At 39.2% G+C, this 25965-nt stretch overlaps 1 protein-coding gene across 1 annotated transcript in view; it reads left to right on the top strand.

Annotated features, from left to right (window-relative positions):
• The window catches only part of KCTD16 (potassium channel tetramerization domain containing 16), a gene marked incomplete at both ends in the record, with an annotated part of 219646 nt that extends 195251 nt beyond the window's left edge, over positions 1-24395 (top strand). Inside the window, one exon of the mRNA XM_081317338.1 lies at positions 23944-24395. Coding sequence (XP_081173464.1) covers positions 23944-24395 — 452 coding nt within the window. The remainder of the gene's footprint in view (positions 1-23943) is intronic.
• Between the last annotated feature and the right edge of the window lie 1570 nt (positions 24396-25965).

Here is a 25965-nt window from a genome sequence, read left to right as displayed (position 1 = left end):
AATTCAACATCAACTTAGTGTCCACAACTGTAGTGTCAGTAGTAATGCCCAGTAAAAACAATTGCGGACAAAACTTTATCCTTTTCTTAAATATCTTCTGCATATTCCACCAAATTTTAATCCAAAATGCTTTAACCTTTTTACAGGTCCACCATATATGAAAATAAGTTGCATCTTCACCACCACACCTCCAACATTTAGGCTGGCAGTTCGGATACATACTTGCTAATTTTTTAGGATCTAAATGCCACCTATAAAACATTTTATAAAAGTTCTCTCTTAAATTTTGAGCTTGCGTAAATTTTACATTTCTCACCCAAATCTTTTCCCAAGTGTCCATTGTAATGACTTCTTGAAAATTCTGACCCCACTTTTTCATACAGTCTTTAACAAGTTCTGGCACATTGAATCTTTTGTGCCTGCAACACATAAAGATTATCCTGTTTTATGCCCTGTACACATACATTCCCCTTCATGGATTACTGCCTTGTCGTGGCGAAGGGGCTTGCGTAATTCAATGAAGCTATGAGCTATGCCGTGCAGGGCCACCCAAGATGGACAGGTCATAGCAGAGAGTTCTGACAAAACGTGATCCACTGGAGAAGGAAATGGCAACCCACTCCAGTATCTTTGCCATGAAAACCCTATGGACAGTACCAAAAGGCAAAACGATATGACGCTGGAAGATGAGCCCCTCAGGTCGGAAGGCGTCCAATATGCTACTGGGGAAGAGCAGAGGGCTAGTACTAGTAGCGCCAGAAAGAATGAAGCGACTGGGCCAAAGCCGAAAGGACGCTCAGCTGTGGATATGTCTGGTGGTGAAAGGAAAGTCCGATGCTGTAAAGATTTTTTCTCCATAGGAACCTGGAATGTAAGATCCATGAATCAAGGAAAGCTGGACGTGGTCAAACAAGAGATGACAAGACTAAACATTGACATCTTAGGTATCAGCGAACTAAAATGGACAGGAATGGGTGAATTTAATTCAGATGACCATCAGGTATACTACTGCGGGCAAGAATCCCTCAGAAGAAATGGAGTAGCCTTCATAGTCAATAAAAGAGTAGGAAAAGCAATACTGGGATACAATCCTCAAAATGACAGAATGATCTCAGTTCGAATCCAAGGCAAACCATTCAATATCACAGTAGTCCAAGTCTATGCCCCAACCACCAGTGCTGAAGAGGATGAAATTGACCAGTTCTATGAAGCTCTACAGCACCTTATAGAACTAACACCAAAAAATGATGTTCTTATCATCATGGGGGATTGGAATGCTAAAGTAGGAAGCCAAAAGATAACTGGAATAACAGGCAAGTTTGGCCTTGGAGTACAAAATGAAGCAGGGCACAGGCTGATAGAATTTTGTCAAGAGAATACGATGGTCATAGCAAACACTCTTTTCCAACAACCCAAGAGACGGCTTTACACATGGACATCACCAGACGGTCAACACAGAAATCAGATTGACTATATGCTCTGCAGCCAAAGATGGAGAAGCTCTATACAGTCAGTAAAAACAAGACCAGGAGCTGACTGTGGCTCAGACCATGAGCTTCTTGTTGCAAAGTTTAGGCTTAAATTAAAGAAAGCAGGAAAAAGCGCTAGGCCAGTCAGGTATGAATTAAATCATATCCCTGTTGAATATACAGTAGAGGTGACAAACAGATTTAAGGAATTAGTTCTGATAGACAGAGTGCCTGAAGAACTATGGACAGAGGTTCGCAACATTGTACAACAGGTAGCAACCAAAACCATCCCAAAGAAAAAGAAATGCAAGAAAGCAAAATGGCTGTCTGAGGAAGCTTTGCAAATAGCTGAGGAAAGGAGGGAAGCGAAAGGCAAGGGAGAAAAAGAAAGATATGCCCAATTAAATGCAGAATTCCAAAGAATAGCTAGAAGAGATAAAAATGCTTTCTTAAATGAACAATGCAAAGAAATAGAAGAAAACAATAGACTAGGGAGGACCAGAGATCTTTTCAAGAAAATTGGAGAGATGAAAGGAACGTTTCATGCAAAAATGGGCATGATAAAGGACCAAAATGGCAGGGACCTAACAGAGGCAGAAGAGATTAAGAAGAGGTGGCAAAATTACACAGAAGAACTATACAAGAATGAGCTTAACGTCCCTGATAATCACAATGAGGTGGTCACTGACCTCGAGCCAGACATCCTAGAATGTGAAGTGAAGTGGGCCTTAGAAAAGCTGAGCAACAACAAAGCTAGTGGAGGTGACAGTATTCCAGCTGAGCTATTCAAAATCTTAAAAGACGATGCAGTAAAAGTGCTACACTCAATTTGCCAGCAAATTTGGAAAACTCAACAGTGGCCACAGGATTGGAAAAGATCAGTTTACATTCCAATTCCAAAGAAAGGCAGTGCCAAAGAATGTTCAAACTATCGCACCATTGCACTCATTTCTCATGCTAGTAAAGTTATGCTTAAAATTCTACAAGCTAGACTCCAGCAGTATGTGGATCGAGAACTACCAGAAGTACAGGCAGGATTTCGAAGAGGCAGAGGAACTAGAGATCAAATTGCTAACATACGCTGGATCATGGAGAAAGCTAGAGAGTTCCAGAAAAACATCTACTTCTGCTTCATTGACTATGCTAAAGCCTTTGATTGTGTGGATCATAACAAACTGTGGCAAGTCCTTAAAGAGATGGGCATACCAGACCATCTTATTTGTCTCTTGAGAAATCTATATGCGGGCCAAGAAGCAACAGTGAGAACTGGACACGGAACCACTGATTGGTTCAAAATTGGGAAAGGAGTCCGGCAAGGCTGTATACTGTCGCCTTGCCTATTTAACTTATATGCAGAGCACATCATGAGAAAGGCAGGGCTAGATGAATCAAAAGTTGGAATTAAGATTGCCGGAAGAAACATCAACAACCTAAGATATGCAGATGATACCACTCTAATGGCAGAAAGTGAAGAAGAACTAAAGAGCCTCTTGTTGCGGGTGAAGAAGGAGAGTGCAAGAGTTGGGTTGAAACTAAACATTAAGAAAACCAAGATCATGGCATCCGGCCCTCTCAATTCCTGGCAAATAGATGGGGAAGAAATGGAGGTAGTGACAGATTTTATTTTCCTGGGCTCCAAGATCACTGCAGATGGGGACTGTAGCCAAGAAATTAAAAGACGCTTGCTCCTCGGGAGGAAAGCCATGGCAAATCTAGACAGCACACTAAAAAGCAGAGACATCACCCTGTCAACAAAAGTGCGTATAGTCAAGGCTATGGTCTTCCCAGTTGCAATGTATGGCAGTGAAAGCTGGACCATAAGAAAGGCTGAGCGCCAAAGAATTGAAGCCTTTGAACTATGGTGCTGGAGAAGACTCCTGCGAGTTCCTTGGACTGCAAGGCGATCAAACCGGTCAGTCCTAGAGGAGATCAACCCTGACTGCTCTTTAGAAGGCCAGATCCTGAAGCTAAAACTCAAATACTTTGGCCACCTAATGAGAAGGAAGGACTCACTGGAGAAGAGCCTAATGCTGGGAAAGATTGAGGGCAAGAGAAGAAGGGGACGACAGAGAATGAGGTGGCTGGATGGAGTCACTGAAGCAGTAGGCGTGAGCTTAGATGGACTCCAGAAGATGGTAGAGGACAGGAAGGCCTGGAGGAACATTGTCCATAGGGTCGCGATGGGTCGGACACGACTTCGCAACTAACAACAACAACAACAAACACATACATTCCCATTTCTTTTTATGAGACATCTCCCATACACAAATGGGGTCTCAAACCCTTGTTTGTCAAGACTGTGGACACTCAGTAAATTATGCTCCATTTCAGGCACACATAATACATTATTAAAACTTTCCTCCAGACATGGAATCAGCACACTGCCTTTCCACATGACTTTTGCCTTCTGGCCATTTGCTAAGGCCACTGCATCTCCTCCAGTTGAATCCAATCTGGAAAACAACTTAGAATTATTGTTTGACTATCCCCACTGTCTATTAACCATTTGTCTCTGCTATTACAATAGCTAACTTTTGCAACAGCAGCTTGTCCATGTTCTGTTTTTCTTCCTTGTAAACAGTCTTTCTTGAAATGAGTTTTAGCTCCATGGATAAAACATTTATTTTTCTCCTCTTCTTCCCTCTTGGTAATTCTCTGCTGAGATGTAATCCGATCTCTGCAGACAGTCGGTCTGCTGCTTTGCTCTCTCTGCTCCTCAGGAATTTCTCCTTCTGGCATTTCTGTTCTTCAGAAATTAAACAGGTTTTAAGTCCTTCCATACTTAATTCCTGTTCTGGTCTGCATTCAAAAACAGCTGAAACAATGGCCCACATTTCATTAAGACTATTTAGTACCAACAGCATCTTCTGAGATTCAGGAATCTGCATTTCTCACTGTTCTGATTCTACAAAGAGTTTTTGCATGTGGAGCAAATGCTCTTCAAAACTCTCATGTGGCAGCAGCCAGGCTCTGTACAATTGCCTTGATAACCGTTTACCGGTTGAGCTCCGGATGGCTCCCGACCTTTGCTCCTTCCGATGTGATCTAAAGACCTATTTGTTTGAACAAGCTGGCCTGGTCTGATGGGTTTGGGTTTTATCACTGTTTTTATGTAATTTATTTGTTGTATTGGGCATTATGGTTTAATCTCTTCTTAATTTTTGTATTTCTGTATTTTAGTATTTATTGCCCTGTTCACCGCCCTGAGTCCTTCGGGAGAAGGGCGGTATACAAATTAAATTAAATAAATTAAATAAATAAATAAATAATTACACTATATTGCATGCTGAAGCACTCACATGCACGCTTTTCAACTTCAACCACATTTCTTTTGCAGTTTTTAAGTCAGTTACATTTAAGAATTGTTTATCTTCCACACTTAAGATGATGTAAGCCAGTGCCTTATCATGCCTCAGTTGATCTGCAGCTGCTAATTGCCCCTGGGGTGGATTAATCACAACATCCCAGAGCTCCTTAGATTTCAGGAAAGATTCCATTTTTGCAGCCCAAATAAGATGATTCTTTTGTCCCAATCGAGGTAGAGAGCTCTCCTTTAAATCAGCCACCTTGCAGTCCTTCAACTTAATTACAGCTCCATGTTGAGCCTCAATCTTTTTCTTCAGTCTGAACTGTGTGCAAGGGCTAGCTGGGATCTGGGCCCATAACTTGTTAGAGTTTTACAGCTTTCCAGTGCAAAAATAACCCCCCCAAATAAGCACACATTCAAAATAAGCAGGAGGCATAGTTTAGAAAAGCTTTATAAAATATATATAAACATGATACATACAGTTTCATTCAGTTCTGGGCAATGTGGTAGAGAACAACAACTAACTCAGGAGATCAGGACACAGGAAGAGACTAAGAAATGCCCAGACCTAGGCTGGATCACATGCCTCACACAGCCAATCCTGTGTCTCAATTAAATAACAGTTCCCATTGGCTGGTTCGTTGCTATGGCCATTCCAGTTCATAAATTCTTGCACACTGACAGATAGATAGATAGATAAGATAACCTTTATTGTCATTTTTTACTGTAGGCACAACAACATCAAAAATAAAATTTAGTTGCCCGCTCTCAAAGTGAACACATACATGACACACACCTAAACATACTATATACAACATATACATACTACATACAACATATATATAGACCTACACCCCTACATATACACAACATATGAATATTAAACACTGTCCATTTTGAATATATAACGGAAGGAGGAAGCTTGAGAGTTCATAAGGCTAATGCTGTATGGAATGAAACTATGGCTGAAACTGGATGTTCTGCTGAGGATACCACGAAGCCTCCTCCCAGAAGGTAACAAGGAAAACAGGTCATGAAGAGGATGTGTAGTGTCCCAGATAATCTTATGGACCCTGCTCAAGCAACGCTTCTGTGCTATGTCCTGGATAGAGGGGAGGGAACTGCCAATGATCTTTTCAGCCAAACTCACCACTCTCTGCACCGCCTTCCTGTTTGAAGCAAAGATGCTTCCGAACCAGACTGTGATGCTGTATGACAAGATGCTCTCGATCATCCCTCTGTAGACAGTGGTCAGGAGAGGGGAAGGAAGATGTGCTTTTCTCTTGCGACACAGAAAATGCAGGTGCTGCTGTGCCCGCTTCACCAATTGCTCGCTGTTGAGCAACGTGATCATCATCTTCTGACAAGCAAAGTCAATGGGGAAGGCAGATTCACTTTACAACCCTGTTACTAACTTAACAGCTGCAGTGATTCATTTAAAAGCTGTTAAATAAGGTCATAAAAAGTCATAAAATGGGGCAAAACTCACTTAACAACTGTCTCATTTAGCAATAGATGTGTGGTTGTAACTCAAGGGCTACCTGTAGTTACCAAAACTTTGAGCTAGGGAATCAGATTATGAATGTGTATGAAACTGCTAAAATTACTTTTAATATCTCCAAAGTTTGGGCTAGGTTCTTGATTATTTGCTCATCCAATTGCCTTTAGCTACTGCAGTTCAAAGCTATAGCCTTTGAGAAGGGTTAACTAGAGAAATTCTGCTGCCTTTTCTTCTGTTATCAGCTCATTCAGTCTAATGAAACAAGATTCCTTTTAAAAAATCTTTCAAGAAAGGAGAGAAAAATGTCATGTTCTTTCACTTAAAAATTTTCAAGAGGACCAAATACGATGTGCAGATCCATTGTCTTTTATTGGACAACCATCTCTCCAGGATTTTGTATCCTTCAATTAAATCCTAGGGGAATTATTATTTTATGTTATCATATATTGAGTTGGAGTAGCTTTCCCCTGGGTGGTGACCTTCAGATATTGGACACTTCAACAAACATAATCCTAGTCACCAAGGCACGTTTATTTCCTCCCTCTGTAATACTCTCTCTGAAGTATCACATCATGGTGCTCTTAGGGAGATGGTTTGAAGAGATAGATCAGTTTTGCTGGGTTTTTTCTCTTCCTAAAGGAACTGGCTTTGCTCTGTGCCACCAGAAATGGCCAGTTTCTCTGTGTGCACAGACAATTAGGGCAATTCCATGCCACAGTTTAAGTGACTTGTCTCCTTTGCTATTCCTATGTGTTTCTTAAGCCAACATCAGAAAGCTGAGTACATTTTAGGAGGTTTACAATGAACTGGCCTGGTGCTCAGACTACAACTACTGCAAGACCTTGTTGATTGGTCCTCTGCTTCTTGACCTTCCCATCCATGCCTTTTTCTCTTTAAGTGTTGCTTCTTCCTCACTAGTCCCTATGCCTTGCCCTTTTGCTTTTTCAGATGTTTGCACACATGGATGCCTTCATCCAGTAGTAGAATTCAAATATGTGAACAACCGGTTGTCTGTGTAGATGCCGCTTCTGGAAATCTATTCTGGGTCTGGGCAACAAAAAATTAGCCACCAGTTCTGATGAAGTGGTGTGAACTGGCTGAATCCCATCACTGCCTTCATCCCCTTCATCTCCTACATCAGACATGTCAAACATAAGGCCCGGGGGCCAGATCCGGCCCACAAAGTGGTTTCATGTGGCCCGCAAAGCCATCCTGGAAACAGTGAGGGAACGGCCCCCACTGCCTAGTCTCTGGCCCAGAGACCCTCCTTCTGCCAGAGACCCTCAGATCTGTCCCACTCCTGCCTGGGCCCCCGTAGGCACCCTTGATGCGAACGATGTAGAGCTGGCCACGCCCACCCAGTAGGCCATACACACTCTAGCCACGCCCACCCAGTAGGCCATGCCCACCCTGGCCATACCCACCCAGCCCCCTGAGGGCAACCGCAATGCTGATGCCGCCCTCAATGAAATTGAGTTTGACACCCCTGCCCTACATCATCTCTCTTGACACAAAGGAAGAACCATTCTTTCTTCCCCCATGGAATCATCACAGTTCCAATGCTACAATAATCAAAACTCAATAATCAAATAATCAAATCAAGGGGAACAGATTGCACTGATGATGTTGCCTAGTTTTGTAATGAAATGTGTGCCAATAAGACAAGCAAGCTCAGAAAGCACCAACGACCCCACAGATTGTTCTTTTGTTTCAAGGTTCCCCTGTAGGAGCTTTTAAACGAGGAAGAACATTTCAGCTTTATAGAAATAAAATAACAATGTGTCTGCATTGCAGCTTAAAGGTATTTACTAAAATAAAGGCAACCTTTGTAGTACAGTGATCACTAACAGAAAAGGTAACAGAAAAGTAAGAGGAATGTACTTTATGCAATCTGTGGAAAAATGGAAAGGATGCCCATTGGGTGATGTAAGGATTGAGTGATTCATGGGTTCAGGACAGGCCATAGATTTAAGGGTTTATTGCTGGGTCAACCACAACATTATTTTAAAAAAAATACAGAGGAGAGAGCAGCCTAGTATTAACTAGTTGCGCTAGATGGGAGAAGGTGTGCCGGGCAGTGCAGTGCAGTGTAGATGGGATTGCTGCTGTAATAGAATGAAATGTTGGAGACCAATGACGCTGAAGGTCTTAAAATAACTTGAGTCAAAACACAGCAGTATGAATTGGAGCTAGAACTCACAAATGTATGATGCATTTGCAATGTGCTAGGTGTGGAAGGAGGACAATGTCATCTACTCCTGCCCTCAGAAGTTAGTGAGTGGTGATGGGCAAGTCTGCCTTAAGAAAGCATAGCTTTCCTTGACCAGGAAGGGCAAATTGTTAATTTATGTTCATTGCCCAATGAAACTGACTGCTGCTTTTGGAGTGCAGAATGTTATGAAGTAAGGAAGTTATTTATTCATGAAGGAGAAGGATTGTTCTGTTCAGTCTCTTATGAGGGTTGCATGAGTTTGGGCACAATAATGCATGGGAAAAGATTTTATTAGCCCTTTGCAGCTCTGAAGGAACACACTTGCAGGATAATTTAGGGCCCCGAGTCAACATTTCTCCATGTCTTGTTCCAAAGACTCTGCATTCTCAGATGCAGTACAACTTGGAAGTTCAGTGTTAGTTGTTGTTACTCATGAGTCAGCTCCCCACCTCTTTGCCTTCAAGGGACTTTTCCACTACACTTTCCCCAAATATTAGAAGCCATTGATAGGCTTATTGTCAGGCCTAAGGTCCAAAATGGCAGCTTTTCAGTCCAGCGATCAGCCTCAGAGATGGAGAGGATTCAACAAGTATCCTGAGGCAGTGATGAGCACCCGTTCTTTTACTGTACTCACCAATACAATGATTTAGTAGCAATGTACCAAATAAATATAATTAATACTTATGAGCCAATTTAAAACTTTTATTTTTATTTTTTTATTTTAATTCCATTTATATCCCGCCCTTCTCCGAAGATTCAGGGCGGCTTACAAGCTTAGCAGTAGCCTTCATTCTATGTATATGCCTGCTTATTAGGGCTTTCATACACCCCTAAGCGGCATTATTACAAAGTCAGCTTAATTGCCCCCAACAATCTGGGTCCTCATTATACCTACCTTGGAAGGATGGAAGGCTGAGTCAACCTTGAGCCTGGTGGGATGCGAACCTGCACTAATTGCAGGCAGCTGGTGTTACTTAAGGAGGCATTAGCCCACTGCTCCACCAAGGCTCTTTTGAAAAGTGTGTTTTAAATTTGTAAATTGTATTTTTTTCCTTTTCTTTTTTATCTATTCACCATGTTTCTTATTTTTTTCTCTAAAATTTGTATTGTTTTTTATCTTGTTAAAAATTTCTTTAACAAAAATGATTGCAATCCACTTGTGATTAAAGCTGAGGAGAAACTATATGTGCATAGTTATTTTTTTTCCACTGCTGTTGTTATTACTGCTTTTGTTTTGCCTCTCATTCTGTAAATGACAAAAGCTACTGTAAATACAAGCATCAAGATCACCTAAACATTTTAATTGGTTAACTTAATCCTGAATGATCTGATATGATCCTTGAGGGAGCAATGGCACAGGCTGAAACTTATTTTTTCTTAATGGAGAAACCTGAAAGAGGATGCAACAAACTTGAGAATGGTATCTTGAAAATGACTGAATGAGAAGCAAGAGCAACTACAACAGCAGAATAACCTCATATGTATGCTAATTGGGTCTGCCCAGACAAGAAAACATACACTTGTAGTGGATAATAAAATGAAAACAACTATTCAGTGTGCCATGGCAATGAAGATGGAAATGCCCATTCTATGGTTTATGACAAAAAGCAGTAAGAGCTTCCAGTGTCATAATGTGTTTATACAAATCACAGTAAACAAAATCACACTGAGTGCATTATAGTTCACTCACCCCATCTCTTTGTAGCAACTGGTCAAGATACAGAGCAAGTAAACTAAGGAAAAGGAAAAGTTAAACTGTTTGGGTTCTCTTTAGCTTAGAATAATAATTGTCACTCTATTCAGGCTTATTTCAAGAAATGAGTCCTACTGAATTCAGAAAGAATTTTCCCCAAATAAGTTTCCACATGCTGTTAGTGTGGTCAAGATAGGATGCTCCTTTCTGAACATGAATTGTGTGTAAAAATAGATTTATTTATTGCCCTTTTACATAATACTAGAATCCCAGGGTCAATGGGTGTCAAATGTCAATACAGTATGTTAATCTAAATATTAGACTGACTGGTTGTCTATGGAGATTCTCAGTCATCCAGGTATGGTTGTCTCAAAGGTGGGGTTTTTTTTGGGGGGGGGAGGCAACTGGACTTTCTTGTGTTTCTTTTGAAGATGTTTCACTTCTCATCCAAGAAGCTTCTTCAGCTCTGGCTAGACCAGGGGTCAGCAACCTGAAACAGTGAAAGAGCCACTCGGAACCGGTTCCCTCACAAAAGGAAAATCTGGGAGCCACAAAAAATGTGTGCACATGCATGTACATGTGCGCATGCACAGAACAGGGTTTGACTGAAGAGTGGAGCCAAGGCGAGATATGCATCTACCCTGCATATTTGAATTGATTAGTTGAACTTTTTTAGTCCCACTTTTTTTTTTTTTGGACTGCACATAGCAGAAGACTGGGAGCCGCAGGAGACGGCTGAAAGAGCCGCATGCAGCTCCGGAGCCGCGGGTTGCAGACCTGTGGGCTAGACGATGGGGAGTGGAAGGACTTATATTGATTGCAGACAGATGGTCATTTGCATTCCTTTATAGAGAGTCATTCCCCAATAGCCTGTGCCTTTTTTCAAAAGTGAAGGGTTTATTATTTTATTTGTGCAGCATACTCCTTTTAAAGTTTACCTAGAAAGTAATATTACCAAGTTCAAGTGGTAATGCTAGTTAGGCATGAGGAAGATTGCAGTCCTGGTTCTCCATCTTCTAGCATTAATGTTATTTTAAATTTTCTAATTCAAGCTATTATGAAAGTCTTTTGTCTAAATGATAGGGAACACAACCTTTTAAATAAATACATCCATAAGTTCTTCTTTTAGGCTAGAATTTGTCAAATGTGATTCATAATTCTATTTGTAGTAAATCATCAAATGAATTTCAACCTCTCTACTTCCTATCTTCCATGTTAGGACAAATGTCTTATTCTGCCTTCTTTTTAAGTTTTTAGATTGTTTCCACTATCCAGGTAGTCCTTTACTTACAACCATTCATTTAGTAACCGTTCAAAGTTACGACAGCACTGAAAAATGTGACTTATGACCGTTTTCAACAGTTGCGACCTTAGCAGTATCCTCAGGATCATGTGATAAAAATTCAGATTCTTTGCAACTAGTTCACATTTATGACCATTTCTGTGTCCCAAGGTCATGTGATCACCTTTTGCGATCTTCTCACAACCAGAGTCAATGGGGAAGCAAGATTCACTTAACAACCAGGTTACTAACTTATCAACTGCAGTGATTCACTTAATAAATGTGGCAAGAAAGCTTGCAAAATGAGACAAAACTCACTTAACAAATGTCTCGCTTAATAACAGAAATTTTGGGCCCAATTGTGTTCATACGTCGAGGACTACATGTGGTGTCTTGCCTCTAAAATATGAGAACGTTCAATTCTGAGTGAATATAGAATTACAAATATTTTTATGATCTGTTCTGTTTTATTATGATTAGGAATTTAAGCTTGAAAGAGAACATCGTGAGAAATAACAATAAATGCTTTCACTTTTCTTCTAAATATACAAAGTCTTCAGCGTGATGCAATATAAATTGATGTAGATATGGTATCTGATATCCCTAATAATTCTTAGAATCAGATTGCAGGCCACCTCAAAATTTTAATGAAACTGGAATTTCAATCATTTCACACAGAAAGAATCTTGCATGTAGTCATTTTTTCTTCTTCTCTATTTCACTTGGTGAACCTTTAACTGGTAAATGCACTTTCGACTGATAAATGTCCTAATAGTATTTTTTTCTACAATGTTGGCTATTTAATTTTTTCCTGGCAATGTTGACTTTTAAATCACTTTTTCCAAGAAATGCAAAAACTCACTTTGCCAGGGGCTCATCTGACTACTAATCTATCTTCTTGCCCATTCCTTTATTTGAGAATCTTAGAATAGTGTTTCCTAGTGAAAATGAGTCTTAAAACCTTGTCTGTTATACACTGTTCAGAAGTAGATTTTTCTAGGAGAAACATAGAGTAATGAGAGAGAAAATTTAAGATTATTTTATAATGACTCCAAAACTATTTTCATATAGTTCACAGGAATGATCTACACACCTCTGTATATTAATGATTCACCTGTGGGGGTAGATAGCATATTTATTTCCTTGCCATTTATTCAAACATGAAGTATAATAGTTCTGTTTTCATACCTTTCTAGTCAATGGTACAATGCTTCCACATTGCACTCTATTCAGGATACTACTTACCTTCTCCAGTGAGCTTCATGGCCACTTGTTCTCAGCCACAGTTGTTGGGATATATGGAAAAATTACCTTTTCATCTTAAGTGTATTGTCCAGGGATGTAGCAGCTCTCCCCAGTATTAAACTGCTTCTGCAGATGATATTTTCAGTCGCCCATAGTAAATTTCCCTATTTTAGGGATTCTAATTTATTTGACTCTAATATCTGATAAATATTATTGCAAGTCCATGGCATGGTTTGAGTAGAGCAAAGGGGGAATGGCCTTCAAGGACAGGAGGAAGAACCACTATCAAGTCAGATAAGCAGGGCTTGAGCCTCATCCAAGAAACTAAATTTGAGAAAACATCTTAGCCAAGCCTCACCCTAGTTCATAAAGGAGGGAGAGGGAAATTACACTAAGGCTTGCTAAAGCTGTTATAATAAAAGCAGGCCTGGCCTCTATGGCATTGGTTTCTCAGTCTGACCTAAGTTATAGGTTGCCACTTTGTTTGTTCCTATTAACCTGTAACCTGCTCTTCACAAATGAAAAATGGGGTATCGGTGCTTTAAATAAATAATAAGCCAATTAAGACCTTGTAAACACGATCTGGTTTTCATGTTGTTGCACGTAGTAATGAAAAGAAGCCTACGGTGGAAATATTTCCCTTCAGATTTATTGCTTGGCTTTTTCGGAGAATATAGCTGCTTTTATATTGTCAGTATGGTAATAAGGTCTTTGACAGAAAAGGGGGAGAGAGCATGAATGCTATTTAAAAATAGGCCTGACAGAATGTTACCAAAGCATGGAAGCATTTTAACATGGAGATTTTTGATCAATGTGGAGACTGCTACTCATTTAACTACTGCTTGCATTTCCAGTTTCAGTGATTTGCGGTTAATTTGACCCTTTACACACATTATCATTTATTATTTCTTTTGCTTTATTCCCTTCCTTGAAGTTTCCTTAATATGTGATCCCAGTTAACTCATTTAGTTATCTTATAATGAGGTTGTCGTGGCAGAAGTGATGACTTTCACATAGCAACAGTAGTAAGAAAGGGGAAAATTTCACTCACATAAAATTCAAGTCTTCTAGAAACAAGGGGCTAAAATATACACATTTATCAGACTGCCTCTCCTCTCCTTTTAAATAAGTGCATGGAGAGTTGCAGTCTAAATATCATACTTATGCAAGATCATCACAGATTTTTCAGAACCTTATATCCATTTTAAAGAAAATCAAACAGTTTTCTTTAAAGTTTCTTCATTATCTTCTCTGTTATTATTTTACTTCTCATGAACTATATGTGGCTATTCTGCTCTGCTTTTTGCTTAGAATGGTTTTCAGTGTGAATTTAAAGATGTGATGAGGACTATGTGTGCTGGACCAGATTGTAGACAGCTTAGGAGTTAAGAACTGTTTTAGAGTATTTAGCATTTACAGGGTTAATGTTGCATCATTGAGAGAACTGAATGTAAGACGGTTAGCATTTAAAGGGTTAAATGCTGTTTCCTTAAGAGATGGCTTCTGAGAAATGTAGTCTAGTGTAGTTAGTCCTATAGCTTATTTAGACAGTGGGAGGAGTTAAAAAGTTTATTGCAGGACATCCTGGTTACATGCCAGGTGGTAAAGCCTGTGTCTAATCAACCATGCTGCACACACCAACTAGCAGCTGTAAGCACGCATAGCTGAAATGGAGAATTATCCCTTTTTACCTACAGAAATGAACAGATATGGGCATATATGTGTTTCTTCCACCTGGATATCTTTACTGCAAAATGTAAGTCTTTGCTTAAATTTCCTGGACAATAAAATATCCGTTATACAATTATTTTCATTGAGTTGAACTGTCTGGAATTCTGGAGTTACAAAGCCTCTTAATTTTTGGAACCAGAACACTATGCATGCAGTCTAGGAGGTGGCTCCTCTTAAGTTTGACAGCTATGTATCTATTGAGCAATCATTTAGAGTAACCATAGCTGAGCAGGAGTTAAAGGTTAGTCTCCAAGTCTATTCCCAACCTTTCTGCACTTTCTGCATTGTGTACCTAAAGGATCAGGCCACTTTGCAAGAATCAAAGATGAGCCACTGCCTGACATATGTATGCAGTCTATACAAGGCATTCAGTTTGGATTAAAACTTCTCAGCCTTTTCACTCCTGATACAGCAGTTCTATTTGGTTTTGCAGGGAAAAAGCCTGTATTAACTTTCATTCACTGCTCCTTAGTGGAGCAGTGGGCTAATGCCTCCTTAAGTAACACCAGCTGCCTGCAATTAGTGCAGGTTCGCATCCCACCAGGCTCAAGGTTGACTCAGCCTTCCATCCTTCCGAGGTAGGTAAAATGAGGACCCAGATTGTTGGGGGCAATTAAGCTGACTTTGTAATAATGCCGCTTGGGGTGTGTGTGAAAGCCCTAATAAGCAGGCATATACGTAGAATGAAGGCTACTGCTAAGCTTGTAAGCCGCCCTGAGTCTTTGGAGAAGGGCAGGATATAAATGGAATTAAAATAAAATAAAATAAAATAAATTTGGATTTCTTTTCTCTCTTTTAAACTGATGGAACTGTGGAGGCACTAGAAGAGGCAAACACCTATACTGAGAAGTATTAAACTTTCCCTTCCCGTGTTCAGTGATCCTGTTGTGGATCAAAGCCTGTTTGTTTAGTTTGGTAATATGTTTTATATCCTGCCTTTCTTTGAAGGATTCAAGAAGTGCATGCAGCATTATTTTCCTGAGACTGGACAGCCACTTGTTTGGAATGGTATAGGATCTCCTGCTTGTGTGGGGGTGGGTGGGTGGTGAACTAGAAGACCTCCAAGGTCCCTTCCATTATTCCTCCATTTTTTCTCAACAGTTATCCTACAAAGACCAAAGGTGACTAGTCCAAAGTCCTTCAGGGAATTTTCAGTGCTGAAGGTTCCTAGTCTTAGTTCACTTCCTGGAACATAGATTTCAAGGAGCTATGTTGTAATATTTCTGTGATAGCCTGTGTTTTATGCTTTGTGCATTGTGAGCTGCCTAGACGTTGGATATAAATCCAACAAATCCCATAATCAATTAATATGGGCAGTTATAGAATGTTCATTTACCTGAGAGTAAATCTGTTGACCTCAGTGGAAGATTTTACTGCAAAACAAGCAAGATGCACTGTTAATGAAGTTAATTGACTTCTATTTGTGTGGCATTTTAGTTTTGTTGTGTATATTCTTTGTTTTTTTCAGGCTGGTTGGCAAAGCTTGGCTTCTTCTAAAAAGAACCCCACATCAAGGGCATGTTGTGGTTTTGTCAGGGTTTGTAGTTCATTATGCAGAAGAAAAATGGTGGAGTAAGCTACATAAAGCCACAAAGAAATAAGCTGGCACAGAAAAAGTAAACATTCAAGTCAGTGCTGATGAGCATTAGTTTGGCACCCATTCACTGATTGTCGAGAGAATGAAAACTGCCTGATTGTGCAGGAACCTTGAGCCCATGTTCAGAGTTGCACTGCTGAATTCTATTTGCAAGACCAGCTTAGAAAGGTAAGATTCCATTAGCACAAAAGACAGCAAAGTTAGAGTTTTATAGCTGGCCATATTAAAGAACTTGACAGCTGGGAAAATAAATGAAGCCCAACACAGTGTTAACCTTGCCACCCCAAAATTGCCCTGATAGGCAGTTTAATGAGGTGCTAAAATGCATTGGCTGGCTACCCATGTCTGTGTCAGAGAACCGGGCCACACCTTGAGTCCCCTCAGTGATTCACCGACATCCTGTAATGTTAATCACAAATCTGGAAGCATCTGGAGTGCCATTAGATCTGCAAAGTTCTGATTCAACTTGCTATTCCCCACTTTCAGTTCATGAATCAATGGGGTGATTTGATCAAAGCTGAGTCAAATCAAACCTCCCTTTAAAGTGTTCATAGCTCTGTTGCTGTGCAGTCCACAAGCAGAGTTGTGTTGTAGGAAATCATTTCCTTCCCTCCCATCCACTTTTGGCTGATGTGGGAGCTTATGCTCTGATTATACATAGATCACTTACTTGGCCTACATAAGCAGTGAAGTGTGTAGCTCCCTCTTTATATTATTTATGAAATCTGAGTTTCATAGATCTACAGCAACACTGACCCAAACAAAAAAAGGATCTTGGTCAAATTGTTTTGTTTATCTTTGAGCTAAAAGAATTTAGTCATTTAGAATTTAGGGGGGAAAAGCTGTTACTGTACCTGTGACTATCATTGTCTAGTTTAACAATGCTCAGTAAAGAGAACTAACTAAAAATACGGAATTTAGCATGTGGGAATCTAATAAGACAAAGGAAGCAATATAAGAACATGCATAGAAATCATATGCTGCATGGTTGAATCTATGATATGCAGCTAAACTATTTTATAGTGAAAGAGACAGGAGAAGACTGTTTCACCATTTTGCTTATCCCACCAGAAAGAAACAGAACAAAAGCGAACCATGAAATAAATGCCAGAAATACCAGCATAAACTACTTGCACAAGCAGGTTTTGTGAGGCTTTGGCTCCTTGTGTATTTTTTGCAATTTATTCAGACCTTCATACCACAGGCTGTCTTTATTAACAGCACTCCCTGTTCCAAGGTTTACATGACTCTTTTTTCCCCCAAAACATTGGCAGAGTGTGACGCGCTCTCAGCCTTGCTTCTGCTGAGCTTCTTCACCATTGGGGAGCAGCCTTCTATTGAGGAAGTCCACCTCAATAGGTTCATCTCACATCCCTGAGAGCTAATTGGAGGCTTTGGGAAATTTGTGCTGCCTCGCTGAGAAAGGTCTCTTCTCCAGCAAGATAGTGCTCTCTGGCATCCTGCCCATCAGCTGGATAGCACCTCTTTTTCTTCTGCTGGAAGTAGCTTTCCAAGTGCACTAATGCTTTCCCGGCACTGCCAATCAGCAGTTATAGTGAAGTGCTGGGGAGGGAGAATGATTGTCTGCACCACAGCTACAATCATTGGGAACAAAACCAGACCCTGCGTTCAGCAGAATCAGAAGGTAGTCATTTGATACTAGGTGAAATAAAATCTGATGTCTTACTGAAAGACCAATAATGAAGCTAAAGATGTGTGGCAAGGCAGTGATGCTTAGAAAAACTGAACACCATTAAAAAAAAAAAGGCTCGCAGACGGTAATGTAGCAAGATACTATCCCGGATGACTTAAGCGTGCATTTACAATTAAACAAAGAAATATATATTAACAGATAATTCTGTTAGCGGATTAACCTTATTTTATTATTCTGTTAAAAGATTTATCTATCTGCTATTTATTTATTAAAATTTTCTTCCTCTGTGATGGAGATGGCCGGTTTTAAAATTTGATAAATAAATGCTGCCCATCTTACTTTGAAAAACAATTCTGGGTAGCTTCCAATTAAGATCATAAATGTAAAAAATATTAAAAAGCATGAAAGAGCCATGGGGGCCCAGTGGTTAGAATGCAGCATTGCAGCTTAATTCTGCTGACTGCCAGCTGCCAGCAGTTCAGCAGTTCGACTCTCACCGGCTCAAGGTTGACTCAGCCGTCCATCCTTGTGAGGTCAGTAAAATGAGGACCCAGATTGGTAGAAGCACTATGCTGACTCTGTTAAACTGCTTAGAGAGGGCTATAAAGCACTCTGAAGTGGTATATAAATCTAAGTGCTATTGCTGTTGCTATGAAATACAAAAGCAAGAAGATAAAAGGCAAGAGCAGAAAGGGGTAGCCCCCTTTTCAGTTAATCCACCAACCACTTCCACTATAGAGCTAACCTAGGCTAACTGGCAGAGCCAGGATTAAATGCTCTTTTGAAGATGAAAAGGGTGGTGGCAGACACAGCAGGGGCTATGGAAGAATAGATGCTCCTTCTAGACCTCGTTGACTGAAATTCTTTGCCCAATAGGGTCTGCAGCATGCCCCTTCTGCCAGCATGATGAGATGGGCTGATTACATTGGAGCGAGTTGATACCTCAGATTATCTGGCTCCATGCTGTGAAGGGTTTAGGCCATAATCTAGTTAAAATTATGTCCATTGTGTCACAAAAAGCTGGAAGAGACTGAGTGATGGAACAACAAATTGTTTCAAGCTACAGGATAAAAGCAGTGTGAATGTTTGGCTTCTTTTTTCTTTACTGGAGAAATCATTTGCATAGTTTACTTCAGTTCAGGTTATCCCATTGTATACATTGGCTTGATTTGCAAAAGTGTACAAGTAACAGTCACAAGCAAGGCTGGCAGATGCCTGGTTTGTGCAAATGCACACAAATTTCAGATGGGTTTACAAAGTAGTAGGTCTTGTGGGAGAGTTGGTCAGCTAGATTTTAATCCAAAATAGAGCACAGGATCAGAGGTATAATCGTATCCACATGTTCCAGTAGCCAAGGAAGATGTCAGAGTCAAAGAAACAAGGTTAGGTTGCAAGCTGGGATCAAGGGCCTAGGAACAAGAAACATAGGAGCCCCATGGGCAGCTACCGGTGGCTGTTCTAATATAGTTTAGCAACAGGTGTAGCTCAGTTAAGGGACTTCACAACTTTGCTTCCCAATGAGCCAAACAGAGGATTCTACTTAGCCCTGTGAAAATTCCTGATGCATCGTTGAGATGAGTGGTCAGCCAGGATCTGGACCCTCATCAGCTCTTTTTGATTTTTAGCTGTGTCAGCCTCAGATACTTCATTCTTTACCAAATCCAGAGGCTGTGTGATGGTATGTAAGAATGATTTTGAGAGATGAGGGGAAGGCTACCTAGGGAACAATCAGATTGGTGAGGGGGGAGAGCCCACAACTGCATAATGAGTAAAGAAAGAAATTTAAAAAGGCTGCATACTAACTTATAAGGCAGTAAAAAGAAACAGTGGGAAATTGGTACTTTCGGACAGGTTCTGATTAATGTAGCCTTACAATAAATCATCTGGTCTGTTTCCTGTCTGATCTACTGTACCTGGGAAGGGTGATTCTAGAAACTGGTCCACAAAGAAATGATTTTTGTAGAGCTGTCTAGGTTTGTAATCTGAGTTGGAAAGCAGATAGATTAAAAATAAACCCAATAAAATTCATTCTGTTCCATTGTGGATTTGTGGGGTGTGAGTTTCCAGAGAAACAGAAGAGAGATTTTTTTTAATGTTTTTTTATGTGTCAAAAACCTGATCACACCCACCTTTTATGTTATTTTCTCCTGAAATAATAATGTCTTTTCTTATTGGTTGCTTTCTGGAATAAATGTTACCTGAAGTTCTAAATCAGTTTTTTTTTTGCAAGTAAAAACTAGATAGTGGCAGTTTTCTCCTGCTGGAACTAAGCAAAAATATCATCTTTGAACTAAGGATTGGCAAATCAATAAGGCTCATAAATATATTTTCCAAAAATTTATATGATCTACTTTTAACTAAGCTTCTCTATGTAATATCTCTTCCAGTCATGGAAGATTTATTTTTTAAAAAATAAAAAATAAAAATCCAATTTAACTATTATTGACTTTTCTCATAGGCCGTATAGGGAAGGAGTTTCAAAGTAAGTCTATCAATTAAATTAGCAATGCAATTCACAGACTGTCAGTTTCCTTCATCGTAAATAAGAAAAAATGAGTAGCAAGAGTTGTTTTCCAACTGTTTTTGTAAATGATGGATATTTTGTTAACAGGTGTCACAGGCACAGAGAACCAGAAAGTGTTAGTGGGAGGAGAGCGTTTGCATATTTAATAAATACTTGAAAAGAAAGTTGCAAAAATCAGCTTTTATATATATATTGCTCAAAAAAATAAAGGGAACACTTAAACAACACAATGTACTGTATTTAATAGTAGGATGTCTTATCTTGTGTTCCCTTTATTTTTTTGAGCAGTATATATAATTTTTATTGATTTTTAAATACAATTCAAAAGTACTTATTCAACAAAGGTGCTGTCTGAGTTTATCATTCACTAATACAAATTGAATTCCTAATCCCTTATTCTTTTCTCCAGCCATTGATAAAATAAGTCCCAAGTTTTAAAGTATTCTGTTTCTTCTTTTTCTTTCAACCTCAGAGTAAGTTTCCATTTCCGCACAATCTAGTATTCTTTTAATTATTTCTTCCTCTGGTGGTATTTCTTCATTTTTCCAATATTGTGCGAATATGATTCTTGCTACTGTTATCGCATGTAAAATCAAGTATATACCTTGTTTGTCAAGCTTTTCTGGCATTATACCTACTAAGAAAAGGTCAGGTTTAAAATCTATATGTTTTCCCAACATCTTTTCTAGCCAAGTATGTATTTTTGTCCAATATCTCTTTGCTTTCTTATCACATGTCCACCATACATGGTAATAGGTACCTGACTTGTGATTACATTTCCAACATCTATCTGACATATTTTTAAACATTTTTGCTACGCTTGCCGGTTGAAAGTGCCATCTGTAAAACATTTTATATAAGTTTTCTTTGTAAGAGGTTGATAGTCAATTTATAATTTCTTTCCCACAAGTTTTGCCATTTGTCTAAGTATATATTGTATCCAGAAAAAGTCAGCATTTTCTCCTGTAAGGTTGACATTTTAAGAAAAGGGGTGGGATAGGCATGATCAAGAGAGAAAGAATGACAAACCTGACTTTTTTATATGTATATACTTAATACCTACAAGTATGTAAAATCTCTCCAAAAATATAAAAAGTGATATGGTTACTTGAAATAATTCATTCTGCAGAATAAGATACTTAGAATTTATTATATGCTGAGGCCTTGCATAGGCTTTTAAATATGTAGTCTAAAATAATTATTGTAAATCCTCTTCAGATTTACAATATATGCATGTGAAAAATGTTAACAGGACCACACTGTTGGGCCATTGAAGCACAGTGATCTAAAATGGAACATTTGGATTAAAGTGTTCTAGGTCTACTGGGAATCTCATATGCAACCTCCAACATAAAACTCTGGGCCAACAGGTGCCTCACTTTATAGCTGAGCAAAAGGAAGAGTGGAACCAGTAGGAAGACAGCATGGCATCCAAAGCACAAACAGGTGATGCAGTTATACTTCCTTTTTTAAAAAAAATTCTCCATCATTGTATATAAACACACGCAGAGACAACAAGGGAGAATTTTATATTCCCGAGCATATCACCCCAAAATAAAAATTCTCAGTGTAGGAGAACATTCCTATATTACTTCCCTTCCCTATGGAATAATATTCCTTGAATGAAAGGCATTTACTCTAGAAAAGATAGAGATAAACTCTTAAGTGTTGACAAGTTTTTAACACTCTTAATTTAAGAGGCCAAAGTTGAATTTGATACCACAAAAGTGAAATTCTACTTGCATCATCAAACTTTCTTCTTCAATACGCTCTTACCATCTGCTGTGAAGCCTTGGGGGACCTTTGGAAGCGTACACTGTGGGTGTATAGAAGCTTTTCTTGTGGTTCTATAATACAACCATGGTGATAGATTTCACCCTTCCTTATTCATACAAATGAAGCTTACATTTTGTGTTGCTGTGACCGGATAGATTAGTTATTCAGGTTAAACAGAAAGATCAGGTCTTTTGACTTGTACAACTAATAATATGTGTTTTTAATTGCTTATGTTTTATTTTTAAACTTTCAACTGTTTTGAATATATAATGGATAGAAAGGTTGGGTAAAATTATGTATATATATATATATATATATATATATATATATATATATATATATATATATATACTGTATATATGTGTGTGTGTGTGTGTGTGTGTGTGTGTGTGCGCGTGCGCATGCGTGTGTATGTATATGTATGTATGCATGTGTATGTGTGTGTGTTTATTGCATTTTGGTAACAACTTTTCGGGGCCACTATGAGCTGACAAAAAACTTTTAGTGGCTATATGCAACAAAGGATACAGCTCTAACAAAATATTAGCTACTGGTTCTGCTGAAGTGGTGTGAACCGACTGAAACCCACCACTGGATGTCACCTTCCTCAATTGTGCCCTAATTACCCTCTATATTCAACAACTGGAATTAATTTTGGTTTGATCCGTGTGATGTTTGTGACCCTTACATATTGGGAAATGAAAATGTTGTTGTTTAATGATAGGTGATATTTAAATCCACAATTAACTTAGCATCTCATTCAGAAGGAAATCTAGTTATGCTGGTAATCCATAGAAATTGCAAGAAATGAAGGTTTTTATTTATACCTTGCTTTTAACATTGCTAACAAAACCTCACAGTTCTGTTTAGGGCTTCTGACTGCAATTCTGTTCATGAGTCTATAGTAGCTAGATAATCTCTGTTAAATGAAATGGAACTTGTATGTAGTACATGCCATACATAGGTTCTTGTAAACCACTAAGAATATCGCTTGCAGCAGTGCATTCTTTATCTTAAATCTGACACACCACCAAAGTTATCAAGAAATATTACTAGCATTAAGAGAAATGATATTAATGGATAATATCAGTGGGAAAAAAGTCCTTTGCTTGATTATGGTCCAAAGTTTCTGACTTTCTGTACTAATCTAATACAAACAGTTGTAAAACTTGAAAGCCATCTGGCGTATTCCAGAATAAGACGGATGAGCCAATTTCTCTAGCCCTCCAGATAATTCTTTATTCCTGTTTCCAACACTTTTGAAGTTTATTGCCCACCATTTCTTTCACTGCTTATATTTGTCTTGCTTCCAAAATCCTAGGTGAACTCAGTGCTGTATAATCCAAATGTGTTAATACTGTGTTTCCCTGAAAATAAGACCGGGTCTTATTTATTTATTACCCTAAAAAAGCACTAGGTTTTATTTTCAGGGGATGTCTTACACCAGCACCGACAGTCCCTCCCAGCAGGCCCACCTCTTCTGCGGCCAAAGAAGCAGTTCTTCTGCAGTTGCATTCCAGCCTTCATTTTGCAGTCAGGCCTTTCTGGAAGGCCACTGTAACTGAGTACTGAGCTATGGATTCAATCCATAGCTTGGTCCTCGGCTGCAGAGGTCTTGCAGACCTGAGCTATGGATTGAATCCATAGCTCAGTCCTTGGCTGCAAAGGCCTTCTGGAAAGGCTGCCTGAGAAATGCAGGCCTGGCTGCAGAAGACGCTCCAGAAGAAATGGACTGGAGAGGCCTTATTGCAAAGTAAGTGGGTACAGAGCACATGGGGCAGCTCCACACACCCCACCCCCACCCTAGCTTGATTTTTAAGTTCCAAAACTAGGGCTTATTTTCCAGGTAGGCCTTACTTTGGGGAAAGCACAGTAGGTTAAAAAAGAGAAGAAAAGCTGAATTTCATGGCTGCTTCTTGGCAAGTCTAAGCTCCCTCTGTTTGTTCTCCCAGGTGAAGCATCCCGATGGTCATCCTCACACTGTGACTGCTGTTGCAAAAATGGCAAAGGTGATAAAGAAGGTGAAAGTGGCACATCCTGCAATGAACTCTCCACCTCTAGCTGTGACAGCCAATCGGAAGCCAGCTCCCCTCAAGAGACTGTCATCTGTGGCCCAGTCACTCGCCAATCCAATATACAGACTCTGGATCGACCAATCAAGAAAGGTCCTCTGCAGCTCGTTCAGCAGTCTGAAATCAGGAGGAAAAGTGACCTGCTCCGAACTCTAACTTCTGGCTCTAGAGAATCCAACTCTAGCAAAAAAAAAGCAGCAAAAGAAAAGCTCTCCATTGAGGAAGAATTAGAAAAATGCATCCAGGATTTCCTCAAAATCAAAATCCCAGACAGGTTTCCAGAACGAAAACATCCCTGGCAATCTGAACTTTTACGGAAATATCATCTATAGGAATGGGGTTTCGCCAAGGAAATCACCTGTGCGTCTTTAGAAATAGGATGATGGGAGAGAATAATAACAACTTAAGTCACACATAAAGAACCCATTGCTATGTCCTGCCTAATTTGCCTATTTCACCAAAGCAATTCTAGTTCCATGTAAACAGTGAGATAGGAGGAATAACAATACACTCATTTGTTAGGCTGTTAACATACATCAAATGCTTGCAGTGCCACCTGCACATTGAAATCAAATGCTAAAGATCATTTACACTATGATTTATGACAGCACCAATTAGAGAGGCAAAAATCTAAAAGAAGGCAGAATCCTGGCAGGTGTTGATTTTTTTAAAGCTGCATGCATTCCTGAAATCTTTTCAAAACATTATTTATCCATAGCCAGGATAGGCAGAGGCCAAGAATTCTGAAATTAAGAAATTGTCGTTCCAGTTTACAATAGGAGACACTATGTATACTTGTTTGTCTCTCTACCACTGTTTTTACCTTTTAACTGTGCTTTCTCTGAAAAATATTGACTACAACCCTTTGGTGACCAATTTATCTTGGGCTCTTCTTCTTGATGGCTGATTTGTTCTTTTGGATATTTTAATTTTTGTATGTATGAGAGCAGTCTGTTGTTGGTACCTGGGGATACCTCTGAATTTGCTTTGTCTGCATACCATGAACATCTCTGAGCACAGGAGTCTGTCAGCTTAGAAACATCTGAAAATCCACAGGTGCAATCCAGCTACAGGCAGGTGATCACAGTTGTGTTTCCTTTGTTGAAGGTCATGCTCAGCCTTTGGTCTTTTGGAATAGGAACGGGGAGAACTAGACCAAATTGGATTTCTTTATATTTAAATAAAATCATGTATAGTTAATATGATGTCCCCTTCCTCAAGTATTTACTAATTTCCCTTTTTCTCACATTCAAAATTATCATTAAAGTTTAAAGGGACCACCTATGGCCTTCTGCTGGATGCTTCTACACTCAGTTGAAATGGGCATGCAGAAATGGGATATTTATGTGCAACTGTTTGCCTTTAGCTGTTTTTCTACAAGCTCAGATCAAAATTGAGAAATTCAGAGAAGTTTAAAACTCAGTCAGTAATCATTGGGGGCAATGGCTGACAAGAAATTGGTGGGAATTCTAGAATATATACAGACATGATCTATGCATGTTATGAATTGCCAACTTGTTTTTGCTAGCCTTGGTTCTGTTTTATAATAGAAAGTGAATATGCATACAGAAATTAAGCAGGAGATCTTTTAATCTCCTACTCATCTGTGTATCAGGTAGAGATAAAAGAGTGGTGCTCCTTATGCCCAATAATTGTACTTTATTGATTTGCTTCAGTGGCTAACATCTCTATAAATTGTAGGCTGTTTTGGCTAGCTATGCTTCCTTTCAACATAGGCTTCTCATATATTCTATATATGAAAGTGATTTTTTAAAAAAAATGAAAAAGAAGGCAGACTACTGAATAGAAGAACATGGGCTATTTTCCTTCTCTTTCTGGAACAAATATCAAACAGCTGTTTGATTTATATAAATTTGTCAGGCCTTGCAGTAAAAAAAAACC

This window comes from Vipera berus (genome assembly GCF_964194415.1).
Source record: "Vipera berus genome assembly, chromosome: 2".
Lineage (NCBI taxonomy): Eukaryota > Metazoa > Chordata > Lepidosauria > Squamata > Viperidae > Vipera > Vipera berus.
Note: the sequence above shows the minus strand (reverse complement) of the source record. Positions and strands in the feature narration are given on the sequence as shown.